Source organism: Hylobates moloch, unplaced genomic scaffold (genome assembly GCF_009828535.3).
Source record: "Hylobates moloch isolate HMO894 unplaced genomic scaffold, HMol_V3 SCAFFOLD_12, whole genome shotgun sequence".
Lineage (NCBI taxonomy): Eukaryota > Metazoa > Chordata > Mammalia > Primates > Hylobatidae > Hylobates > Hylobates moloch.
The window spans coordinates 102,207,621-102,230,685 of record NW_026652287.1 but is presented as its reverse complement, the minus strand read 5'-3'; the positions used below and the strand labels follow the sequence as shown (position 1 = coordinate 102,230,685).

General features: G+C 54.6%; 2 protein-coding genes across 7 annotated transcripts in view; both read left to right on the top strand.

Moving 5' to 3' along the window:
• Nucleotides 1–14,427, top strand: part of PTPRH (protein tyrosine phosphatase receptor type H) — a 38,112-nt gene extending 23,685 nt beyond the window's left edge. Inside the window, exons 12-21 of the mRNA XM_058425790.1 lie at nt 1,647–1,725; nt 1,840–1,884; nt 7,377–7,467; nt 7,949–8,039; nt 9,115–9,191; nt 9,298–9,432; nt 9,672–9,794; nt 9,994–10,154; nt 13,523–13,658; nt 13,771–14,427. Coding sequence (XP_058281773.1) covers nt 1,647–1,725; nt 1,840–1,884; nt 7,377–7,467; nt 7,949–8,039; nt 9,115–9,191; nt 9,298–9,432; nt 9,672–9,794; nt 9,994–10,154; nt 13,523–13,658; nt 13,771–13,920 — 1,088 coding nt within the window. The 3' untranslated portion in view covers nt 13,921–14,427. The remainder of the gene's footprint in view (nt 1–1,646; nt 1,726–1,839; nt 1,885–7,376; nt 7,468–7,948; nt 8,040–9,114; nt 9,192–9,297; nt 9,433–9,671; nt 9,795–9,993; nt 10,155–13,522; nt 13,659–13,770) is intronic.
• Nucleotides 14,428–15,472: 1,045 nt separating this feature from the next.
• SYT5 (synaptotagmin 5) lies at nt 15,473–23,059 on the top strand. 6 transcript variants are annotated; one of them, XM_032171185.2, is made up of 9 exons: nt 15,473–15,541; nt 16,572–16,695; nt 17,271–17,443; nt 19,829–19,948; nt 20,077–20,244; nt 20,614–20,781; nt 20,954–21,071; nt 21,303–21,436; nt 22,350–23,059. In XM_032171185.2, the coding sequence occupies exons 2-9, from the start codon at nt 16,617–16,619 to the stop codon at nt 22,548–22,550; spliced, it is 1,161 nt and encodes a 386-aa protein (XP_032027076.1). In that variant the 5' UTR covers nt 15,473–15,541; nt 16,572–16,616; the 3' UTR covers nt 22,551–23,059. The 6 variants fall into 6 exon arrangements, with proteins under 6 accessions (XP_032027076.1, XP_032027077.1, XP_032027075.2 ...); XM_032171186.2 differs by lacking the exon at nt 15,473–15,541 and adding an exon at nt 15,555–15,694; XM_032171187.2 differs by lacking the exon at nt 15,473–15,541 and having other exon boundaries at nt 15,721–16,695; nt 20,957–21,071.
• Nucleotides 23,060–23,065: the final 6 nt, after the last annotated feature.

Sequence of the window (23,065 nt, the reverse complement as noted above, 5' to 3'; positions counted from 1 at the left end):
TTCCCACCCACTATGTGCCAGTAGCACTCCCACTTCCAAGCTGTGACAACCAAAAACGTCTCCAGACATTGCCCGGTGTCTCTTTGGGAGCAAAATCACCCTTGTTGAGAACCACTAGTCTAAGCTAAGGAAGGCGAGAGTCACTTTTTTGTTTTGTTTCGTTTTGTTCTTTTTTGAGACAGGGTCTCACTGTGTTGCCCAGGCTGGAGTGCAGTGGCATGATCTGGGCTCACTGCAGCCTCCACCTCCCAGGCTCAAGTGATCCTCCTGCCTCAGTCCCCTGAGTAGCTGGGACTACAGGCATGTACTATCATGCCCAGCTATTTTGTTGGGGTTCTTTTTGTTTTGTTTCCTTTTTTTTTTTTTTTTTTGAGACTGAGTCGCACTCTATTGCCCAGTCTGGAGTGCAGTAGTGCAGTCTCAGCTCACTGCGGCCTCCACCTCCCAGGTTCAGGTGATTCTTATGCTCAGCCTCCTTAGTAGCTGGGATGACAGGTGTGCACCACCATACCCAGCTAACTTTTGTATTTTTAGTAGAGACTGGGTTTTTTTATGTTGCCCAGGCTGGTCTCAAACTCCTGGGCTCAAGTGATCCACCCACCTCAGCCTCCCAAAGTGTTAGGATTACAGGGGTGAGCCACCATGCCTGGCCAGGACTCACTCTTCAGCAACCAGGTCACCTGTGAAAATGATAGATAGTTGACCCTTGAACAATTGTCCCCTACACAGTAGAAAATCTGCATATAACGGCCGGGCGTGGTGGCTCATGCCTATAATCCCAGCACTTTGGGAGGCCAAGGCGGGTGGATCACGAGGTCAGGAGATCAGGACCACCCTGGCTAACACGGTGAAACCCCGACTCTACTAAAAATACAAAAAATTAGCCAGATGTGGTGGCGGGCACCTGTAGTCCCAGCTACTCGGGAGGCTGAGGCAGGAGAATGGATACGTACTATATACTGTATTCTTTTTGTTTGTTTGTTTTTGAGACAGAGTCTCGCTCTGTTGCCCAGGCTGGAGTGCAGTGGCGTGATCTCGGCTCACTGCAAGCTCCACCTCCCGGGTTCACGCCATTCTCCTGCCTCAGCCTCCCGAGTAGGTGGGACTACAGGCGCCCACCACCACACCCGGCTAATTTTTTGTATTTTTAGTGGATATGGGGTTTCACCGTGTTAATTAGGATGGTCTCGATCTCCTGACCTCGTGATCCACCCATCTCGGCCTCCCAAAGTGCTGGGATTACAAGCGTGAGCCACCGCGCCCAGCCGTACTATATACTGTATTCTTATAATCAAGTAGCTAAGGAAAAAAACGTTTTTAAGAATATCCTAAGGAAGAGAAAATGTACTCACTATTTATTAAGTGGATCATCATAAAGGTCTTCATCCTTGTAGTATTCACGTTGAGTAGGCAGAGGAGGAGGAAGGAGGAAGGAGAGGGGCTGGCCTTGCTGTCTCAGGGGTAGAGGAAAATCCATGGGTAAGTGCGTAAGTATAACTGGACCGACACAATTCACACCCGTGATGTTCGAGGGTCAGCTGTATTTGGACCAGGCTCCTGGGGAAGAGGAAAGGCCGGGCAAGGTTGGAGACAGATGAGCAGATCAGACCTGCGCTCTGAGGGTTCCCAATGCCTCCTCCCTACAGGGGTCATTGCCGGAGCCATTGTGGGCGTCCTCCTATTTCTCATCCTCGTGGTGCTGCTGATTTTCTTCCTGAAAAGGAGGTGAGACTCAGCACAGGGCTGACCGCCTGGAGGGTGGGGGCTGGAGAAGAAGGAGGAGGACCCCTGGTTGCAGCTTCCCCCCCTGAGCCTCTCATCCTAACATCCTTTTCCCAGGAATAAGAAGCAGCAGAAACCAGAAATCAGGGATCTGGTCTTCAGGTGAGCAGAAGGTCTGGGGGGCGCGTCGGAAAGAATCTGGTCAAATCAAGGGGCGTTTGCTGGCTGCCAGCTAGGTCAGAGGGTGATCAATGCATTTACCCACAAAGGTCTCAGAAGGGGCCAATGCCTCTGTGACAAGGACCACAGCCCTTCCATCGCCACTCACTCCCCAAGCAGCCTGGGCCAGCGAATTCAGTTCTGGTCTCAACTCCCGAACGTTCATTCATTCAGCAGATATCAGCTGAGCACCAGCATGTATCGGCACTGTTCCAGGTGCCAAATGAAACCAGCAGCAGATGAAACCAAGAAACAAACAGCAAATGAAACCAAGATTCTTGCCCGCCAGGAGCTTATATTCTAGTACAGGAGATATCAATAAACAAGATTGCTGGGTGCGGTGGCTCACTCTTGTAATCCCAGCACTTTGGGAGGCCCAGGCAGGTGGACCACAAGGTCAGGAGATCAAGACCATCCTGGCTAACACGGTGAAACCCTGTCTCCACTAAAAAATACAAAAAAGAAGCCAGGCGTGGTGGCGGGCGCCTGTAGTCCCAGCTGCTTGGGAGGCTGAGGTAGGAGAATGGCGTGAATCTGGGAGGTGGAGCTTGCAGTGAGCCGAGATCACGCCACTGCACTGCAGCCTGGGCAACAGAGCAAGATTCTGTCTCAAAAAAATAATAATAAAAAATAAAAAAAGATCATAAAAAATATGATACAAACTTTCAGACAGGGCCAGGCATAGTGGCTCACGCCTGTAATCCCAGTAACTCAGGCGGCTGGGGCAGGAGAATCACTTGAACCCGGGAGCGGAGGTTGCAGTGAGCCGAGATTGCACCATTGCACTCCAGCCTGGGCAACAATATATATATATATATATATAAAATAAACTTGGAGACAAGGCAAGAGGAGGGGATAGGAAGGGTAGAGGAATATTTTGATATTTTTTTTTTTTTTTTTGAGGTGGAGTCTTGCTCTGTCACCCAGGCTGAAGTGCAGTGGCGTGATCTCGGCTCACTGCAACCTCTGCCTCCCGGATTCAAGCAATTCTGCTGTCTCAGCCTCCCGAGTAGCTGGGACTACAGTCATGCACCACCACGCCTGGCTAATTTTTGTATTTTTTAGTAGAGACAGGGTTTCACTATGTTGGCCAGGCTGGTCTCGAACTCCTGACCTTGTGATCCACCTGCCTTGGCCTCCCAAAGTGCTGGGATTACAGGCGTGAGCCACAGCCCCTGGCCTATTTTGATATTCTTCTAATGTGAAAATTAGAAGAAATTAGAGAGAAAATCAGATGAATTATTTTATTTTATTTTATTTATTAATTTGTCAAGACAGGGTCTCACTCTGTGGCCCAGGCTGGAGTGCAGTGGTGCAATCATAGCTCACTGCAGCCTCGACCTCTTGGGCTCAAGTGACCCTCCCATCTCAGCCTCCCCAGCAGCTGGGACCACAGGCACGCACCACAATGCCTGGCTAATTTTTTAATTTTTTGTAGAGATGGGGGTCGGGGGGGCGGTCTTACCAGGTTGCCCAGGCTGGTCTTGAACTGCTGGCCTCAAGCAATCCTTCCACCTCAGCCTCCCAAAGTGTTAGCATTACAGGCGTGAGCCGCTGCACCCAGCAGGAATATTTTAGGCAGGATATTCAAGGAAAGCTTTGCTAACGAGATGACTAAGAGGAAGTCATCTGAGTACAGGCCCACGCAAGTGGGAGAGGAGCCGTGCACGCATCTGGGAAAGGTGCTCCGAGGACAGGGACGGGTGAGTGGAGGGCCTGAGGCAACAGCACACGTGAGGTTCAGAGAACATCGTGCATCTCCGACTGAGTAGACAGCGGAAGGGGAGGGCGGTGGGAAGTGAGGTCAGAGAGACGTCAGTGGGGCCAGAGCAGGCACAGGCTTGTAGATGAAAATTAGGACTTTGGATTTATTGTGAGATGAGAGTTCTTGGAAGATTCTGAATAGGCTAGTGACACAGTCTAACACGTGTAAGAAGAAGTCTAACATGTGGAAGAGATTTGTAATAATCCAGACAAGAGGCCAGGCGTGGTGGCTCATGCCTGTAATTCCAGCACTTTGGGAGGCCGAGGCGGGAGGATCACTTGAGGTCAGGAGTTCGAGACCAGCCTGATCAACATGGCAAAACCCCGTTTCTACTAAAAATACAAAAATTAGCCGGGCATGGTGGCTGGCACCTGTAATCCCAGCCACTCAGGAGGCAGAGGCAGGAGAATCACTTGAGCTCCAGAGGCTGAAGTTGCAGTGAGCTGAGATCACACCACTGCACTCCAACCTGGGTGACAGGGTGAGACTCTGTCTCGAAAAAGAAAAAGAAAGAAAGTGAAACTACAGGAACGGGCCAAACCCCGTAAGAAGTGTGTGTCCAGCGAGAAAAATGGCTTGGGGTTGGACACTGGAGAACAGTTATACCTTTTAAGACGGACAGAGGAGGAGGGGCCTGCCCAGGAAATGGACAAGCAGCAGCTGGGTAGGTGGGGGCCAAGCCAGGGACGGGTGTTCCGGACAAGTGAAGATCCCGGAGAAAAGGCAGGCACAGGCGGTGGTGCTAAATACCGCTGAGCAGTCAGGCTGGTGGGGGCCGAAGTGTGGCCTTTGCAATTACAGACAGGGAGGCCATGACGATTTTGGAGAAAGGTGTTCCGTGGAGTAGTGGATATAGATGCCAGGCCATGGTGATAGGATGACAGGAAGGAGAAAAAACTGGTCTGCATGAGAAGTGTAAGTGTAGGGCTGTCTATGTTTATTATTTTTTATTTTTTGAGACGGAGTCTTGCCCTTTCACCCAGGCTGGAGTGCAGTGGTGCAATCTCAGTTCACTGCAACCTCCGCCTCACAGGTTCAAGCGATTCTCCTGCCTCAGCCTCCCAAGTAGTTAGGACTACAGGTGTGCAACACCACGCCCAGCTAATTTTTATATTTCTAGTAGAGATGGGGTTTCACCATGTTGGCCAGGCTGGTCTTGACCTCCTGACCTCAGGTGATCCACCCGCCTCGGCCTCCCAAAGTGCTGGGATTACAGGCGTGAGCCACTGCGCCCAGCCGGTTTTACTATTCTTTAGGTATCATAAAGTCAACAGATCAAGAGACAGACATGAAGAGTTTGTTACTCACAGTTTCCAAGAGAGAAAGTGCCTGTCCCACCCTGAGGGGCCACAGGAGGAAGCACCAGGGACACTCAGGAGGCAGAGGTGCAGGGAGGAACTTCAGGCAGGAGTTTCCAAGGGGGGGAATGGGCCAGGCAGGGAAGCTGGGTTTAGGATTCTCTAGTTTGTGTAATTTCATGAGCTCAGGATCACAGGGGCCATGTCCGGTCGTCTGGCACCTGGTCCTGGCGTGATGAGAGCAGCTGCACAGTGGCCCAGAGTGTGAGAGCCCAGTAAAGCAGGTGATGGGGTACAGACCCAATCAGCTGCTCAAAACACCAGAGCTGACCAGCATCCTCCAGCCAGCCTCAAAACTGGGTCGAGACATTTTTTTTTTTTTAGACAGAGTTTCACTCTTGTTGTCCAGGCTGGAGTGCAGTGGGACGATCGTTGCTCACTGCAACCGCCTCCCAGGTTCAAGTGATTCTCCTGCCTCAGCCTCCCAAGTAGCTGGGATTACAGGCGTCCGCCACCATGCCTGGCTAATTTTTGTACTTTTAGTAGAGACGGGGTTTCACCGTGTTGGCCAGGCTGGTCTCGAACTCCTGACCTCGTGATCCGCCCGCCTCAGCCTCCCAAAGTGCTGGGATTACAGGTGTGAGCCACCATGCCTGGTGAGACAACATTTATAAAATTATATTACAGGCTGGGTGTGGTGGCTCATGCCTGTAATCCCAGCACTTTGGGAGGCCGAGGCGGGCGGATTGCCTGAGATCAGGAGTTTGAGACCAGCCTGGGAAATACAGTGAAACCCTGTCTGTACTAAAACACAAAAAATTAGCCGGGCATTGCGGAGTGCGCCTGTAGTCCCAGCTACTCGGGAGGCTGAGGCAGGAGAATTGCTTGAACCCGTGAGGCGGAGGTTGCAGTGAACCGAGATCGTGCCACTGCACTCCAGCATGGGTGACAGAACGAGACTCTGTCTCCAAAGAAAAAAAATTATATTACAAGGGGAAGAGTGAGAAAGAGCTGAAGTTCCATGAAGTCAAGGAACTTTTTTAATGTTTTAATTTTAGTTTAAAAAATTGAGACAAGATCTCACTCTAGGCTGGAGTATAGTGTTGCAAACACAGCTCACTGCAACCTTGACCTCCTGGTTCAAGTGATCCTCTCATCTCAGCCTCCAAGTAGCTGGGACCACAGTTGTGCACCATCACGCCTGGCTGATTTTTTAATACTTAAATTTTTGTGGAGACAGGGTCCTGCTGTGTTTCCCAGGCTGGTCTCAAACAATCCTCCTGCATCAGCCTCTCAAAGTGCTGGGATGACAGGCGTGGGCCACCGTGCCCAGCCTCCCTTGTTTTTTGTTTTGTTTTGTTTTTTGAGACAGAGTCTCGCTCTGTTGCCCAGGCTGGAGTGCAGTGGCATGATCTCGGCTCACTGCAAGCTCCGTCTCCCGGGTTCACACCATTCTCCTGCCTCAGCCTCCCAAGTAGCTGGGACTACAGGCACCTGCCATCACGCCTGGCTAATTTTTTTTTTTGTACATTTAGTAGAGACGGGGTTTCACCGTGTTAGCCAGGATGGCCTCGATCTCCTGACCTCGTGATCCACCCACCTCAGCCTCCCAAAGTGCTGGGATGACAGGCGTGAGCCACCGCTCCCGGCCTCCCTTGTTTTTGAGGCTGAATCATATCCCATTGTATGGCTCGACCACGTTTGGTTTATCCGTTCCCCCATAGATGGAGGCTTAGGTTGCGTCCGCATCTGGGCTATTGTGAGCGTTATAAATATGGGCATGCAAATAGCTTTTTGAGTCTTTGCTTTCAGTTCTTTTGGGGATATACCCAGGAGCGGCATTGCTGGATCAAAGACACCTTTTCATTGATACCAAAAGCACATATATATAGACGTATACACATATAAAGACGTATATACATATACATATATAGACGTATATACATATATAGACGTATATACGTATATGTATATACGTGTGTGTGTGTGTGTGTGTGTGTGTGTGTGTATAGAGAGAGAGAATGAGAGACGGACAGAGTCTTGCTCTGTTGCCCAGGCTGGAGTTCAGTGGCGCAATCTCAACTCACTCAACTTCTGCCTCCTGGGTTCAAGCGATTCTCCTGCCTCAGCGTCCTGAGTAGCTGGGACTATAGGCAGACACCACCACACCCAGCTAATTTTTGTATTTTTAGTGGAGACAGGGTTTCTCCATGTTGGTCAGGGTGGTCTCAAACTCCTGACCTCAGGTGATCCACCCGCCTCGGCCTCCCAAAGTGCTGGGATTACAGGCATGAGCCACCATGCCCAGCCCTCAAAAGTGCAAGATTAAAAGAGGTTACAGTCTTTTCTCCCTGCTCCCCCAAAACCCGTAGCTTCCCAGGGGACATCCCGGCTGAAGACTTTGCTGACCACGTCAGGAAGAATGAGAAGGACAGCAACTGCGGTTTTGCAGACGAGTACCAGGTGGGGAGAGGACAGAGGGGCTGAGCTCAGCCTCCCTCTGGTGGCCCAGACCCCCCACCCTCACCCCCACCCCCTGGCCAGACCTCACGGCTTTTGGGATTAAGCAAAAGCGGCATCACATATGTCATTGGATTGTGCAGAGATTCCCAGCCACGTTACCTCTCCACTCACTGAAATCTTAAAATAATGGTGGGTCAGTCCTAAAGTAGCTCTCTCTGCCCCCACCCCGTGAGTCCTTTCTCTCCTGACACCTGCTTTCTTGCCTGCCTAAAGAAGTCCCATGGTTCCCTAAATCCTCCCAAATGCCCCACAGGGCAGGTGGCACACACATATGTTCTGTTTTTGTGGGTGCCATAGAATCTCAGGGTGCAAGGGATAAACAAGGGGTGATCCCGAAGAAGGCAAGGGGAGCTCGGGGGGTACCCTTGAGGGAGAGTAAAGAAAATCCAACACCAGGTACCCCCTCTGCCTGTACCCCCAGCAACTCTCCCTGGTGGGCCATAGCCAGTCTCAGATGGTGGCTTCCGCTTCAGAGAACAACGCCAAGAACCGCTACAGAAATGTGCTGCCCTGTGAGTCTCAGGAGCCCGCTGCTTTCATCCCAGCCCTGATCTACTCGGCACCCCACCCCAGTCCCCTTCTCCTACCTGCTTTGAGAAACAAGACCCACCCCCTACCGTGGGTCCCCTTTTTTTTTCTTTCTTTCTTTTTTCTTTTTTTTTTTTTAAGACGGAGTCTCACTCTGGCGCCCAGGCTGGAGTGCAGTGGCGCGATCTCGGCTCACTGCAAGCTCCACCTCCCGGGGTTCACGCCATTCTCCTGCCTCAGCCTCCCGAGTAGCTGGGACTACAGGCGCCCGCCACCACGCCCGGCTAATTTTTTGTATTTTTGGTAGAGACAGGGTTTCACCGTGTTAGCCAGGATGGTCTCCATCTCCTGACCTTGTGATCCACCCGCCTTGGCCTCCCAAAGTGCTGGGATTACAGGCGTGAGCCACTGCGCCCGGCACCCCCCCTTTTTTGTTTCTTTGAGATGGAGTCTTGCTCTGTCACCCAGGCTGGAGTGAAGTGGCACCACCTCCACTCACTGCAACCTCCGCTTCTTGGGTTCAAGCAATCCTCCCACCTCAGCCTCCCTAGTAGCTGGGACTACAGGTGCCCGCCACCACGCCTAGCTAATTTTTGTATTTTTAGCAGTGACCGGGTTTCACCATGTTGGCCAGGCTGGTCTCAAATTCCTGACCTCAGGTGATCCACCCACCTCAGCCTCCCAAAGTGCTGGAATTACAGGTGTAAATCACTGCACCCGGCTGTGGGTCCCTTTGAGAGTCCTCCTGGCCTGCTCCCTGCAGCTGAGGTCCCTCCGCCCCTCTCAATCCCCGCGTAGCTCCTAGGGTCTGCCTGTATCTCAGCATGACTTCTGTCCGTGGGTCTTGGTCTTGTCTCTGTGCCTCTCTGGGTCTGTCTGCCTGTGGTCTTGTCTCTGTGCCTCTCCGGGTCTGTCTGCCTGTGGTCTTGTCTCTGTGCCTCTCTGGCTCTGTCTGCCTGTGGTCTTGTCTCTGTGCCTCTCTGGCTCTGTCTGCCTGTGGTCTTGTCTCTGTGCCTCTCTGGGTCTCTCTGCCTGGCTAATGCTGGCCTCTTCTCCTAGACGACTGGTCCCGGGTGCCCCTGCAGCCCATCCATGAGGAGCCAGGCTCTGACTACATCAATGCCAGCTTCATGCCCGTAAGGTCGTGGTTGGGACTGAAAGGGTGCCCAGCAGGCCTGGAGAGATAAGAGCTGGCAGGGGTCATCTAAAGGCCCCCGTGACCCGCCTGCCTTCCTCAACCAGGGTCTCTGGAGCCCCCAGGAGTTCATTGCAACCCAGGGTCCCCTGCCACAGACGGTGGGTGACTTCTGGCGCCTGGTGTGGGAACAACAGAGCCACACCCTGGTCATGCTGACCAACTGCATGGAGGCCGGCCAGGTGAGAGATCTGAGTCCTGGGTGCTGACTGGGTGCAGGACCCCGCCCCGAGCACTGATCCAATGTAGACCCCACACCCAGACCTTATGGATTCCTCCAGGGTAACCCCAGGCGTCTTCAGTGTAGACCCGTTCCCCACTCCCCGCCCAGCCCATCTGCTGTTTCACATATGGGCCTAAGGCAGACCCCACAGACCTGGGGAAGAGGAGTTGTGTTCTCTGAGCCCTCCTCCTCCCCCAGGTGAGGTGTGAGCATTACTGGCCTGTGGACTCGCAGCCCTGCACCCATGGGCACCTGCGGGTAACCCTGGTAGGTGAGGAAGTGATGGAGAACTGGACGGTGCGGGAACTGCAGCTCCTCCAGGTGCGTGTGCCCAGCCCCATCCTGGCCCTCAGCCTTCCCCTGTGACATATGCCATGCATCCGGGACCCTCCACCAACTCCAACCTTCCGCCCACTCCTCTGAGGAGCTGCAGTGTGCCCCAGGGAACCTGCTCCTAGTGGTAGAAGCCAGGTCCTCCCTACGTTCATCTCCAGAGCCTGTGAGTGCTCCCTCCTTCCAGGTGGAGGAGCAGAAGACGCTATCGCTGCGCCAATTCCACTACCAGGCCTGGCCGGATCACGGCGTTCCCTCTTCCCCAGACAGCTTGCTGGCTTTCTGGAGGATGCTCCGGCAGTGGCTGGATCAGACCACGGAGGGAGGCCCACCCATTGTGCACTGCAGGTGGGGACCAGCCCAGGACCCTCTCCCTCGAGAGAACCGCTCCTTGGGGCTCAGACAGTTGTGTTAGACGGGACCCTGGGAACTTACAGGGGAGATGGAAGAGGGAGAGAAGGAGGAGGTGGATGTGGAAGATAAAGGGGGGCGTGAAGCAGATTAAGAAAAGAAGGGAGATAAGGATGAAAAGATGGGAACGAAAGATGAAAAGGCAGGCCAGGAGCGGTGGCTCATGCCTGTAAATCCTAGCACTTTGGGAGGCCAAGGCGGGTGGATCACTTGAGTTCAGGAGTTTGAGATCAGCCTGGCCAACATACAAACCTTATCTCTACTAAACATACAAAAATTAGCCGGGTGTGGTGGTGGGCGCCTATAATCCCAGCCACTCAGGAGGCTGAGGCAAGAGAATCGCTTGAACCCGGGAGGCAGAGGTTGCAGTGAGCTGAGGTCGCACCACTGCACTCCAGCCTGGGTGACTCTGTCTCGATTAAAAAAAAAAGGAAAAAAAGAAAGATGAAAAGGTAAAGGCAGAGAAGGTTGAATGCAGAAGAGAAGGGAGAAAAGATGAAGGCGCAGGATGGGGATGTGGCCACAGGTTCTGAGAAACAGTGGAGACACTTCCTTGTGCTGGAGTGCAGGGACTCCCCATCAACCGCTTCCCTGATATTTATTTTTATTTTATTTTATTCTATTCTATTTATTTTATTTATTTTATTTTATTTTATTTTTTTATTTTATTTGAGATGGAGTCTCTCCCTGTCACCCAGGCTGGAGTGCAATGGCACAATCTCAGCTCACTGCAACCTCTGCCTCCCAGGTTCAAGCGATTCTCCTCTCTCAGCCTCCTGAGTAGCTGGGATTACAGATGCTCACCACCACACCCAGCTAATTTTTGTATTTTTAGTAGAGACGGGCTTTCACCATGTTGGCCAGGCTGGTCTCGAACTCCTGACCTCGTGATCCGTCTGCCTCTGCCTCCCAAAGTGCTGAGATGCCAGGCGTGAGCCACCGCACCTGACCCTTTCCTGATACTTATGCTGAAGTCCTGTAGGTCAGGTTTCACCTAACGGTAACTATTAGGGAGATGAGGAAGAGTGACAGCCCCTGAGACTGGGGCTCTGGTTTCAGTGGCAGTGAACATGTACACAGTCCTACTGCTCCTCATAACAGCCTCATGGCAAAAAGGTGTCCTCCCCATTTTATTTTATCTATTTATTTGTTTGTTTGTTTGTTTTGGAGGCAGAGTTTTGCTCTTGTTGCCCAGGCTGGAGTGCAATGGCATGATCTCGGCTCACTGCAACCTCTGCCTCCCAGGTTCAAGCAATTCTCCTGCCTCAGCCTCCCGAGTAGCTGGGACTACAGACATGTGCCACCACGCCCGGCTAATTTTGTATTTTCAGTAGACATGGGGTTTCTCCATGTTGGTCAGGCTGGTCTCGAACTCCCAACCTCAGGTGATCCACCCACCTCGGCCTCCCAAAGTGCTGGGATTTCAGGCATGAGCCACCGCGCCTGGCAGTGTCCTCCCCATTTTAAAGCTGAGTGGATATCATTACATCATTCCATTAGTATGCATATCCAGAAGCATATCTAGAACAGCCAAAGCAACAGAGACACTAAACAGATTAGTAGCTTCCAGGCCCTGGAGGGTGACAGGGAATGGGGAGAGATGGCCTAATGGGCGTGGTGTCTGCTTTAGGGGTGATGAAAGTGTTTTGCAAGTAGATAGAGGTGGGGGCTGCACAGCATTGTGAGTGTGATAAATTGCTCACATTCAAATAGCTATTTTTTTTTTTTTTTTTTGGAGACAGAGTCTAGCTGTGTCACCCAGGCTGGAGTGCAATGGTGCGATCTCCGCTCACTGCAACCTCCACCTCCTGGGTTCAAGCAATTCTCCTGCCTCGCCTCCTGAGTAGCTGGGAATACAGATGCCTGCCACCCTGCCTGGCTAATTTTGGTATTTTTCGTAGAGATGAGATTTCTCCATGTTGGCCAGGCTGGTCTCCAACACCTGACCTCCAGTGATCCGCCCGCTTCAGCCTCCCAAAGTGCTGGGATTACCAGCGTGAGCCACTGTGCCCAGCCTAAAATAGCTAATTTTTTAAGTATTTATTTTTTTGGAGGACGGAATCTCACTCTGTTGCCCAGGCTGGGAGTGCAGTGATGTGATCTCGGCTCACTGCAATCTCCGCCTCCTGGGTTCAAGTGATTCCCCTGCCTCAGCCTCTCGAGTAGCTGGGACTACAGGCGCCCGCCACCATACCTGGGTAATTTTTTTTTTTTTTTTTGGTATTTTAGTAGAGATGGAGTTTCACCATATTGGCCAGGATGGTCTCGATCTCCTGACCTCGTGATCCACCCACCTCAGCCTCCCAAAGTGCTGGAATTACAGGTGTGAGCCACTGTGCCCAGCCTAAAATGGCTAATTTTTTCACTGGGCACAGTAGCTCATGCCTGTAATCCCAGCACTTTGGGGGGCTGAGGTGGGAGGATCACTTGAGTCCAGGAGTTTGAGACCAGCCTGGGCAACATGGCAAGACCCCGTCTCTATTAAAAAGTTAGTAAGTTAGCCAGATGCAGTGGTGCATGCCTGTGATCCGAGCTACTCAGGAGGCTGAGACAGGAGGATCACTTGAGCCCAGGAGGTCAAGGGTGCAGTGAGCCGAGATCATGCCACTGCACTCCAGCCTGCAAGACAGCGAGAGACCCTGTCTCAAACAAAACAAAAGACTAATTTTCGTGTTTAAAGGAATTACTAAATGATTGGCTGGAGAGTTCCTCTTCCTGTGTTTGAACCCTGGCTCTGCCACTTATTAGCTGAGTGGCCTGGGGAATGGGACTTCACCTCACTCAGCCTCCATTTCCCCATCTGTACAATGGATGTGCTAGTACATCCGACTTCTTAGGTTTGGGAGGAGTGAAGAAGGCCCGTTAGGCACTTAGAACAGAGCCTAACAGATGGAAGGAACTCCAGGCATAGTTTTGTTGTTGTTGTTGTTGTTTTTGAGATAGAGTTTTGCTCTTGTCGCCAGGCTGGAGTGCAATGGTGCAATCCCAGCTCACTGCAACCTCCACCTCCTGGGTTCAAGTGATTCTTCGCCTCGGCCTCCCAAGTAGCTGGGATTATAGGTGTGCACCACCACACCCGGCTAATTTTTGTATTTTTGGTAGAGACAGGGTTTCGCCAGGTTGGCCAGGCTAGTCTTGAACTCCTGACCTTGGGTGATCCACCGGCCTCGGCCTCCCAAAGTGCTGGGATTACAGGTGTGAGCAGGCATAGTTATTGTCATCATTCAGAGATCCCTCCAATCAGCCATGACCCTGGGGCCTCACACTCCTGCCCCTTGGTCTGACCCTTCCCTTGTTCTGCCTAGTGCTGGCGTGGGTCGAACAGGCACCCTCATTGCCCTGGACGTCCTGCTCCGGCAGCTGCAGTCCCAGGGTCTCCTTGGGCCCTTCAGCTTTGTGAGGAAGATGAGAGAGAGCCGGCCTTTGATGGTGCAGACTGAGGTGAGGCAGCCCCTCAGCGACACAGGACGGGAGGCAGTGGGACGAGGGACCCTGGGGCTCCACGCAGCCCAGACTTAGGGGGACGCCTCTCACTCCCGTGCCCGCTTCCCAGGCTCAGTACGTATTCCTGCACCAGTGCATCCTGCGGTTCCTCCAACAGTCAGCCCAGGCCCCAGCCAAGAAGGAGGTCACGTATGAGAATGTGGAAAACCTCATCTATGAGAACGTGGCCGCCATCCAGGCCCACGAGTTGGAGGTCTAAGTGACGAGGGGGCTGGGTCGGCAGCCCAGGCATCCTCAAGCTCTGGACGCCCACTTGAGCCCAGATTCCTGGAAGAGCAGGGGGCTGGGCTCCCAGACTCCTGGGTGCTGTGGAAGGAGGGAGCTGGGATCCCAAACTCTGGTTTCCCCAGGAGAGAGTGGTCTGGTGGGCTTCAGATGATTCCTATGGGAGCTGGGGATCTGGATTCCTGGTTCCTTGAAGGAGGAGAGGGATGGTAGCTTGGATTCCCTAGGTTTTTCTGGGATGCAGAAGGAAACAGGCTGGAGCCTGGATTCTGAGGCAGGAAGGAATTTGGGTCTGGAGTTCTGGCTACTTGAGGACCAAAGGCAGGAAGGATCCTGCCCTGGTTTTACTTCAGAAACCAAATCAGTCTTCTATAATCTGGGGTGGGAGGGAGTCCCTGTGCCCAAGGTCTCCCTGCACCCCACCATCCACATGTATTTCTCCTTCTATCCCGTAATTTATTAAATCACTGTTCTCCCCAGAGACAGTTGTCCCATGGATTTCTGGGTCTGGAAATAATACTGGATTGGGTGTAGGGATGGGTTCCTGGTATCCAGGGATAGAAGCAAACGTCCAGGAGGGGACTAGAGGGACCCACGCATTTGCACGTGAAAAAATGTAAGTTTGGGTGGTTGAGTCTCTCAGAGAAGGCAGTGTCCAGACGTCTGTGTCCAGGGTCTCAGCAGTATGGACAGGGCTCGCTGGACCTAAGTGCTTGGGGACTCGCCTTCTGAGCTTTTCTTTTACTCTTCTTTGTTGTTGTTGTTGTTTTGTTCTGTTTTTGTTTTTGTTTTTGAGACATGGTCTTGCTCTGTTGCCCAGACTGGAGTGCAGTGGCTGACTCCTGGGCCCAGGTGATCTTCCCACCTCAGCCTCTAGAGTAGCTGCGATCACAGGTGCGCACCACCACCCTGGCTCATTTTTGTAGAGACAGGATTTTGCTATGTTGCCCAGGCTGGTCTCCAGCTCCTGGGCTCAAGCATTCCTCCTGCTTCGGCCTCCCAAAATGCTGAGGTTACAGGTGTGAGCCACCGCACTGGCCGCCTGCTGGGACTGGTGTTAGGGGAACTTAGAGGGCGATGTCTGGGGGCTGATAGCTGGGGACTTTGATGCTGAACCCCACAGAGTCTGGGTCTCCATTGGGGCTCTGGGGTCTCCTAGGTCCTAGGACTGAGTATCCTAGCATGCCGTTCTTTGGGCTATACAGGGTGTGTGTTGTGTGTGTTGGGACGGGAGGAGTGGAGTGGTCTGGACGGCCAACGACTGGACCAGAAGGCAGAAAATTCTAAGGCATCAGGATAAACATCTGTGGGCGTCATCGAGGTTCCCGGGTGGAGGCGGGAGGAGGGGTGGGGCGGGGCTTTCCGCCTACCCGAGACCAAATACGGGCACACACAATACACACCACACACGCGCGCACACGCACACTGGCACACACGCGCGCACGGGATCCAGCTCCGCTCCGCGGCTCCCCCGCCCCGCACAGCTCCGCGATCAGCACCCGGGACAGCGCCACCGCCCACGTGCAGGGGGTGGGGTCCGGGCGGGGCTGGCGCCTCGGCGTCTCCCGGGAGTGTCCCGTCCAGCCGCCGAGCAGGTAGGAGCTGCTGGGTCCCCCGCCCTCAGCCCATCCGCATCCGCATCCCTAGAGGAAAGGGGTGTGGGAGTGGGGGCTGGGGCACTGGGGGGACAACCAGAGGGAGGGCTGGAGCCTGAAGCGGAGAGACAGGCATTTGGGGACGCGAGACAGGTATGGAGAAGACAAAGAGCCGAGGGCGGGGAGGGGGGCGCAGGCGGAGGGGAGGGGGAGAGATCCTGGGGACAGAGGCCAGGCGATAGGCAAGAGAGACAGGCGGGATGGGGAGGCAGACACAGGGAAGACGCCTATTTGGGGTCAAGAGACAGCGTGGAGACCGAGGCGGTCACAAGGGCAGCACGGATGCGTGGAGAAACCAACAGGCCAAGAAGGATGAGGGGGCTCAGCCCAGGCACCGGGCAGCCCCCGACCCGCCCTCCAGCAAAACTGAGGAGAGGGAAGAGGGAGCCTGCGTATCAGCTCCCAGGACCAGGTGCGGAGGGAGCAGTTGGCTGTGGGCGCTTGGACCACAGGCTGCCCCCTCCCCACCTCGCGGGATCTCAGGATGCCAGTCGGGCTATTGGGGGGTTCCCAGGCACCGGTGGGCCCCGGAGCGAGCCTGCTCCGCCGGGACTCCGCGTCTGTGCGTCAGCCCCGCCCGTTGTCCTGGCAACAAACCGTTGCCCGGGCAACCAGCTTTGCTCTCACCCCGCTCGAGAGGAGCCCGGCTGTTGCTCTGGGCAACGCGGTCCGCTGGTTCCCACGCCTGCCTTCGCCCGCTTCCGGTTCAGACCCTGCGGAGGGGCGAGGACGAGGCAGAAGTCAGCGGGATGCCTTTGGGGCCGTGGAGGAAGAGGGTATCCTTTTGGGATGGAACTAGGTCCTGGACACCCCCTCTCAAGCGCGGGGAGGCTGAAACTACAACTCCCAGCATGACTCGCGGTGGCTGTCCGGTTTCTGCGCGGCTGTTCGCGCAGAGGCCTCATGGGAGTTGGAGTTCTTTGTTGTGCGTGGGGCTCAATGGACGTCTGGGGTGGGAATGGGGGACTAGGGTGCTTGAGTGCCTCTGCAGAAAAGACTCTAGGACCCCGCCACCATGTTCCCGGAGCCCCCAACCCCGGGGCCTCCATCGCCCGACACGCCTCCGGACTCCAGTCGCATCAGCCACCGCCCAGGTGAGCAAGACCGGGGGGGGCGGGGGGCCGAGCAGAGAGAAAGCCCGGCCAGGATTGCGAGGGGCGGGATTCGGACGGGTGTACTTGGGCAGGCGGGCTGGAAAATCCGGCTGGGATTCCGGGTCTTCATCCTGAACTGGAATGCGAAAGAAATGGGGAAAAACAAAGGAATAAATTTGCAACAAAAATCGAAACGGGATCAAGGGGTGATGCATGGAATGGGAACTTAGAATTGGAAGGTCCACCTAGCCCTTCTTTTACAGATAAGGAAACTGAGGCCCGATGAGGAGCAGGGCTTCTTCTAAAAGCATCAGGAGTTGAGCAGAAATGGGGGGCGGGGGCGGGTAAGGAAAGGCAGAACTAGCAAGCAAGCAAATCCAGATGGTGTCAGCCTGGGTTAGGGCATCGAATCTCTCTATAGGCCACATTAGGTGGAAGAAAAACACGGGAAGAAATGGAATGAAAATGGCTGGAGGGAAAAGGAGGCCAGCATTCCAGCTTCCACATGTAATCAGGACTGAATCAGCTGGCGCACTGTCCAGGCCTCAATGTGTGTTGTCTTCACCCCTCTGCAGTGCCCCCCTGGGCCCTGGCCACCATCGTGCTGGCCTCAGGCCTCCTCGTCTTCAGCTGCTGTTTCTGTCTCTACCGGAAGCGCTGTCGGAGGCAGACAGGCAAGAAGAGCCAGGCCCAAGCCCAGGTCCACCTTCAGGAAGTGAAGGGGCTGGGCCAGAGTTACATAGACAAGGTGTGGCCCAGCCCAGCCCCTCCACCTGGCCCCTTCCAGCACCCTGCTCCTCTCAATGGCTCAGCTGGTCCCAGTCCCTACTCCCTTCCCTCCTATAGGAACCCACCTTACTGGCTCATCCTCCCTGTGTGTCTAGCCCTCAACTGGACTCTGGGGACCTGGAGATGGAACAGAACTAGTTGCTGTTCACAAGAACTTCCCAGTCTGGTGGGGGAGTCAGGCACTGACACAGACACTCACCACACAGGGTAATATGTGCCATACTACAAGGGTCTCATAGGAGTGCAGAAAAGGCATCCCACTGTATAGAAACCTACAGAAACATATAAATATTTGGCTCTGGGCCGGGTGCGGTGGCTCACACCTGTAATCCTAGCACTTGGGAGGCTGAGGTGGACAGATTGCCTGAGGTCATGAATTCGAGACTAGCCTGGGCAACATGATGAAACCCTGTCTCTACTAAAAATACAAAAAATTAGCCAGCCATGGTGGCGTGGTATAATCCCAGCTACTCGAGAGGCTGAGGCACTGAAACGGGGAGGTGGAGGCTGCAGTGAGCTGTGATCGCACCACTGCACTCCAGCCTGGGTGACAGAGCGAGACTCTGTCTCCAATAAATAGATAAATAAATAAATAAATGGCTCTGAAAGCTGAAAACCAGCTTTGTGCCAGAATACTTTAAAATATGCTGATTTTTTTTCAGAAAATGGGACATATTTACAGTAAGAAAAAGTTTAAAACAGAGGGTCAGACAGAGGAGGCTTTGTGGTTGAAGTGACTTCTGCACTGAGACCCAAGGGACAGAGTTAACTGAGACCAGAGAGAAGGACATTCTAGTCCAAGTTGGAGCATGTGTTGAGGCCCCATATCCAGATTCAAGCCCCATATTCAGATTCTAAGGCTTATTTGGGGAACAAAGAGTCGTTTTTCACAATAGCTGCACTCTGGAGTGAAGTGTCTGGAGAACTCAGCAGTATCCACGTCATGAGGGTGATGAAAGCTACAAATATGTTTTGAGCATGAGAGGGACAGGGTCAGATGGTGTTAGGATGACTCCTGTGGAACCCTGTGTAGCACAGATCTGCGGCAAGGAATCCAGGGAGGAGGCCAGTGCAGCAGCAGCCTGGAGAGGATAAAAGACATTTGCAGGCCGGGCGTGGTGGCTCATGCTTGTAATCCCAGCACTTTGGGAGGCCAAGGCGGGTGGATCACGAGGTCAGGAGATCGAGACCACGGTGAAACCCCGTCTCCACTAAAAATACAAAAAAATTAGCCGGGCTTGGTAGCGGGCGCATGTAGTCCCAGCTACTTGGGAGGCTGAGGCAGGAGAATGGCGTGAACCCAGGAGGCGGAGCTTGCAGTGAGCCGAGATTGCGCCACTGCACTCCAGCCTGGGCGACAGAGCGAAACTCCGTCTCAAAAAAAAAAAATTAATAAATAAAAGACATTTGCATTGGAGGAGGCCGTTGGAATGGAAAGTGGTCACTGCAGGGTCTGAAAATTAAGTCTCTCAGTGCAGAGTGCAGTGGTTGCCTGGGAGCCAGACAGCCCTAGGTTTCCAACCAAGAAGGACCATTTCCTGGTTGGTTACCTTGGAGAATTCACTGTCCCTCTCTGAGCCTCAAGTTTGTGGTCACTAACTTGGTATTTCCCCTCCTTCCTTCTCAATAAGGAGCTGTTCAATTAGTATCCATAAAGGATGCTATTTAGGGTCCCGGTGTCCAGCCCCATCCCTATCCCTTAAACCAGTGATGTTCAAAGACCATCTGCAGCAGAATCACACTGGGTACTTGTTGAAATGCAAATTCTGATGCTAGCATCTGACCTATTAAGTCAGAATCCCTGAAGAGGTGACCTCAGACATTTTGCCACAGGATTCAGGGGAATTCAGGTTCACATTTAATTTTAAGAATTGCTGGCCTAGGTTAAGGAGACACCTTCTGCTTTTTCATTCTACTTTAGAATGGCAAGTACACAGTAAATACACCATTTCTCCTCCATGTTTTGCTGTGCTAAGATCACAAGTAAACATGGCAGTTTGGACCAGCACCCCAGGACATCCATTAGCATATGAAATAAAACCTGCATTATTCCTGTGGGCAATGGGACACCATCAGCACTTGTTTTAATCTAAGCATGACAAACACATGTCTAGTCCTTGCCCATAGCAGACACCACTAATCAAACCTTCACAAACATACTGCATCTGTGTTACCATGTCTATTTCCTGCCTGTGGCAGACAGCACTAGTCAAATACTGACTCTGCTTAGCCTGTGAGCGCTCAGGTATAGCCCAAGGGACCTGTGAGCCTCCCTTGGCTTCTGAGCCTGAAGGATACTGCTATCAGGGGAAGACTTCACCTACACTTACCCCTGGCTCCTAAGGTGCAGCCAGAAGTGGAGGAGCTGGAGCCAGCACCATCCGGGCCAGGGCAGCAGGTGGCAGACAAGCATGAGCTAGGACGACTGCAGTACTCCCTGGATTATGACTTCCAGAGTGGCCAGGTGGGTGTGGAGGAAGGGGATGCTTTGCAGGGAGGATCCCGGGGGTTCCAACCCCTTCTGAAAGGAGCCATAGAAGGGAGGCTAAGACTAGTGTTCCCCACCTCCCCCACTGTGCCTGGGCCCTGCAGCTGCTGGTGGGTATTCTGCAAGCAATGGGATTGGCAGCCTTGGATCTTGGTGGCTCCTCGGACCCCTATGTGCGGGTCTACCTGCTGCCGGACAAACGGAGGCGGTACGAGACCAAGGTGCATCGGCAGACGCTGAACCCTCACTTTGGGGAGACTTTCGCCTTCAAGGTGAGCTCCTGCCTTCAGGCCCGGTGTTCCATAGCCTGTGCCCAGTCCCTGGAACACTAGGGACCGACCCCTTCCGCTTTTCCTGGAGGCGGCCACAGCTCAGGTGGCAGCTACCAGCTCTGGGGCTATTCCACTGGACCCTGGGCACTACTGACTCCTGGGCTGTAGCCTGGTCCTTGGGCGGTACCATCTGGGTTCCACTGACCCGTGATTTTTTTCTGCATGGATCCCTGGACTTCCCCATTTGAGTTCCACCAACTGTTCGCTTGGACCTTCCCTGCCTCTCTCCACGCCTTCCTTCTGGTTGTGCTGTGCCTCACCCTGTCTCTGACTTCCTGCTCTCTACTGCGGATTCTCTGTGCACTCCAGGTCCCCTACGTGGAGCTGGGGGGCAGGGTGCTGGTCATGGCAGTGTACGACTTCGACCGCTTCTCTCGCAATGACGCCATCGGGGAGGTGCGGGTCCCCATGAGCTCCGTGGACCTGGGGCGGCCAGTGCAGGCCTGGCGGGAGCTGCAGGCGGCTCCGCGGGAGGAGGTAAGCATGCGCGGTCACGCCCCGAGCCACGCCCCTAGGCCCAGCCCCGCCCACAACATCCTGAGCCAATCAGATCATAGGCTTTCCAGACCCTCGGGGCGGCGTGGATTGTACCCCTGAGGGGGCATGGATGTGGAGCCGGGGCTCTGGTGATGGGCCCCTCTCCTTTCAGCAGGAGAAGCTTGGGGACATCTGCTTCTCCCTCCGCTATGTCCCCACGGCCGGGAAGCTCACCGTCATCGTCCTGGAGGCTAAAAACCTGAAGAAGATGGACGTAGGAGGACTGTCAGGTGTGTGGGAAGCAAGGGAGTGGGGTGTGTGGGGATGGCGTGGGGTGGGTTCTCGTTCTGACAGTTTCTGAGCCTCGAGGGTTTCTCCGGGGACAGGGAGGCCCAGGCTGCCGTGGAAGGCATGGATTTTGGCATAGAGCTAGGGAGACCCGAAGGGTGTAGGCAGTGTTTCTATGTTGGTCCAAGAACTCAGCAGTGCAGAGCTATGAGACTCCTCCTTCCTCTCCCCAGATCCATACGTCAAGGTCCACCTGCTGCAGGGCGGCAAAAAGGTGCGGAAGAAGAAAACCACCATCAAGAAGAACACTCTGAACCCCTATTACAACGAAGCTTTCAGCTTCGAGGTGCCCTGTGACCAAGTCCAGGTGAGCTCAAAGCTGCCCTTCTCCGAGAGCCCAGACCTTTAGTAATCGCCATTGGTAGGCGGAGGGAGACTTTTCAGCATCTCCCTAGAAACCAGGTGAGGGGGTCTGAGGTTATGCTCTCAGTCTGTTTCCTCCTGTGAGGACCAGGAAGCCTCTTCCACTCCAGGAAGAGACTCCTTAAAATTGGGTGTGGGCATGCTATCTGCTGTAAGCAGGAGCGGGATGCTCCACCCCTAAGCGGAACCAGGATGTCCCACCCCTAAGCAGTACCAGATGCTCCACCCTAAGCAGGATCAGTATGCCCCGCCCCACCAAGCGGAACCAGGATGTTCCGCCCCCAAGCAGGACCAGATGCCCCACCCTAAGCAGGACCACGATGCCCTGACCCCAAGCAGGACCAGGATAGCCCCGCCCCCAAGCAGGACCAGGATGCCCCGCCCCCCAAGCAGGACGAGGATGCCCCGCCCCCAAGCGGGACCAGGATGCCCCGCCCCCCACGTGGCACCAGGATGCCCCGCCCTCCTCAGGAACTTGGTTCTAAGAAAAAGGGACCTCCCCTCACTTCTTTAGGGACGGCGCCTACTCTAGCCCGGCCCCTGTTGAAGTTCTGCAGCTTTGCGGCTCTTAGGAGGCTGCTCCCCCAGGAGGCGCCGAACACACCCGCTCCGCAACCGAGTCCTGAGGGTTCATTTCCTTAGAAACCTGGCTGCGCAGGCAGAAAGGCTCCAGAGCCTCCCCCTCACCGCGGGCTCCGTCCCTCTCGTCTCCCACCCCCTCCCCCGTCCCGAGCTCCGGGGCCCCGAGCCCTCGGGTGGCAGCGAGAGGTGCCCTCAGCCGTGAAAACGGACACCGCCCCTTCCGGGACCTCCTCCCCTCACGCTCCTCTCTCCTCTTCCTCCCGCGCCCACCCCAGAAGGTGCAGGTGGAGCTGACCGTGCTAGACTACGACAAGCTGGGCAAGAACGAGGCCATCGGGAGGGTGGCCGTGGGGGCGGCCGCCGGCGGGGCTGGCCTGCGGCACTGGGCGGACATGCTGGCCAACCCGCGGCGGCCCATTGCCCAGTGGCACTCGCTGCGGCCCCCGGACCGAGTGAGGCTGCTGCCTGCGCCCTGACTCCCACCCCAAGCCCCCGGCCAAGACTGGACTCTAGCCCCTGACCCCAGACTCCCGAGACCGGCCAAAGCCAAGCCAGCCCCACCCTTAAGCTTCCTCTGACCGTTACCCTCCCCCCACCTTCCACCCCAACCGTCTGAACCATTCCTGTCTTCTCACCCCCAACGATGCCAATCACGACAACTTTCCAGCCCACTCCCCCGACCCCCGCGGACACACCCAGATGCCCCAGGGACCCCTGGGAAGGGAAGGCAGCCTGGTTTCCCCTGCCCCCGGGTCCTGCCCCCTGCTTTGACAATCAGCCATCCTCGTCTGCTCTCCTCTCTCTTCCAACACAGCCCATGCCTGCACTGCTCCTGGGGCCAAATAAATATTCAGCAGCTCCGGTGGCCTGGGCCCATGCTCCTTGATGGGGGTGGGCAAGGGCTGGGGCCCAAGAGGAAACCTCGTTTCCAGGAATGGGAGCGCGCAGGGCAGTGTGAGTGCTGTTCGTCCTGAAAGCCGCTGAGAGAGAC

What these genes read in the sequence shown, in the direction of transcription:
- SYT5 (XM_032171182.2), top strand. Translation starts at nt 15,802, where the DNA reads ATGGGGAGGCAGACACAGGGAAGACGCCTATTTGGGGTCAAGAGACAG. An exon ending in GGGAGACTTTCGCCTTCAAG is followed by an intron (nt 20,245 to 20,613) that starts GTGAGCTCCTGC and finishes TGTGCACTCCAG; the next exon opens with GTCCCCTACGTGGAGCTGGG. An exon ending in TGCCCTGTGACCAAGTCCAG is followed by an intron (nt 21,437 to 22,349) that starts GTGAGCTCAAAG and finishes CGCCCACCCCAG; the next exon opens with AAGGTGCAGGTGGAGCTGAC.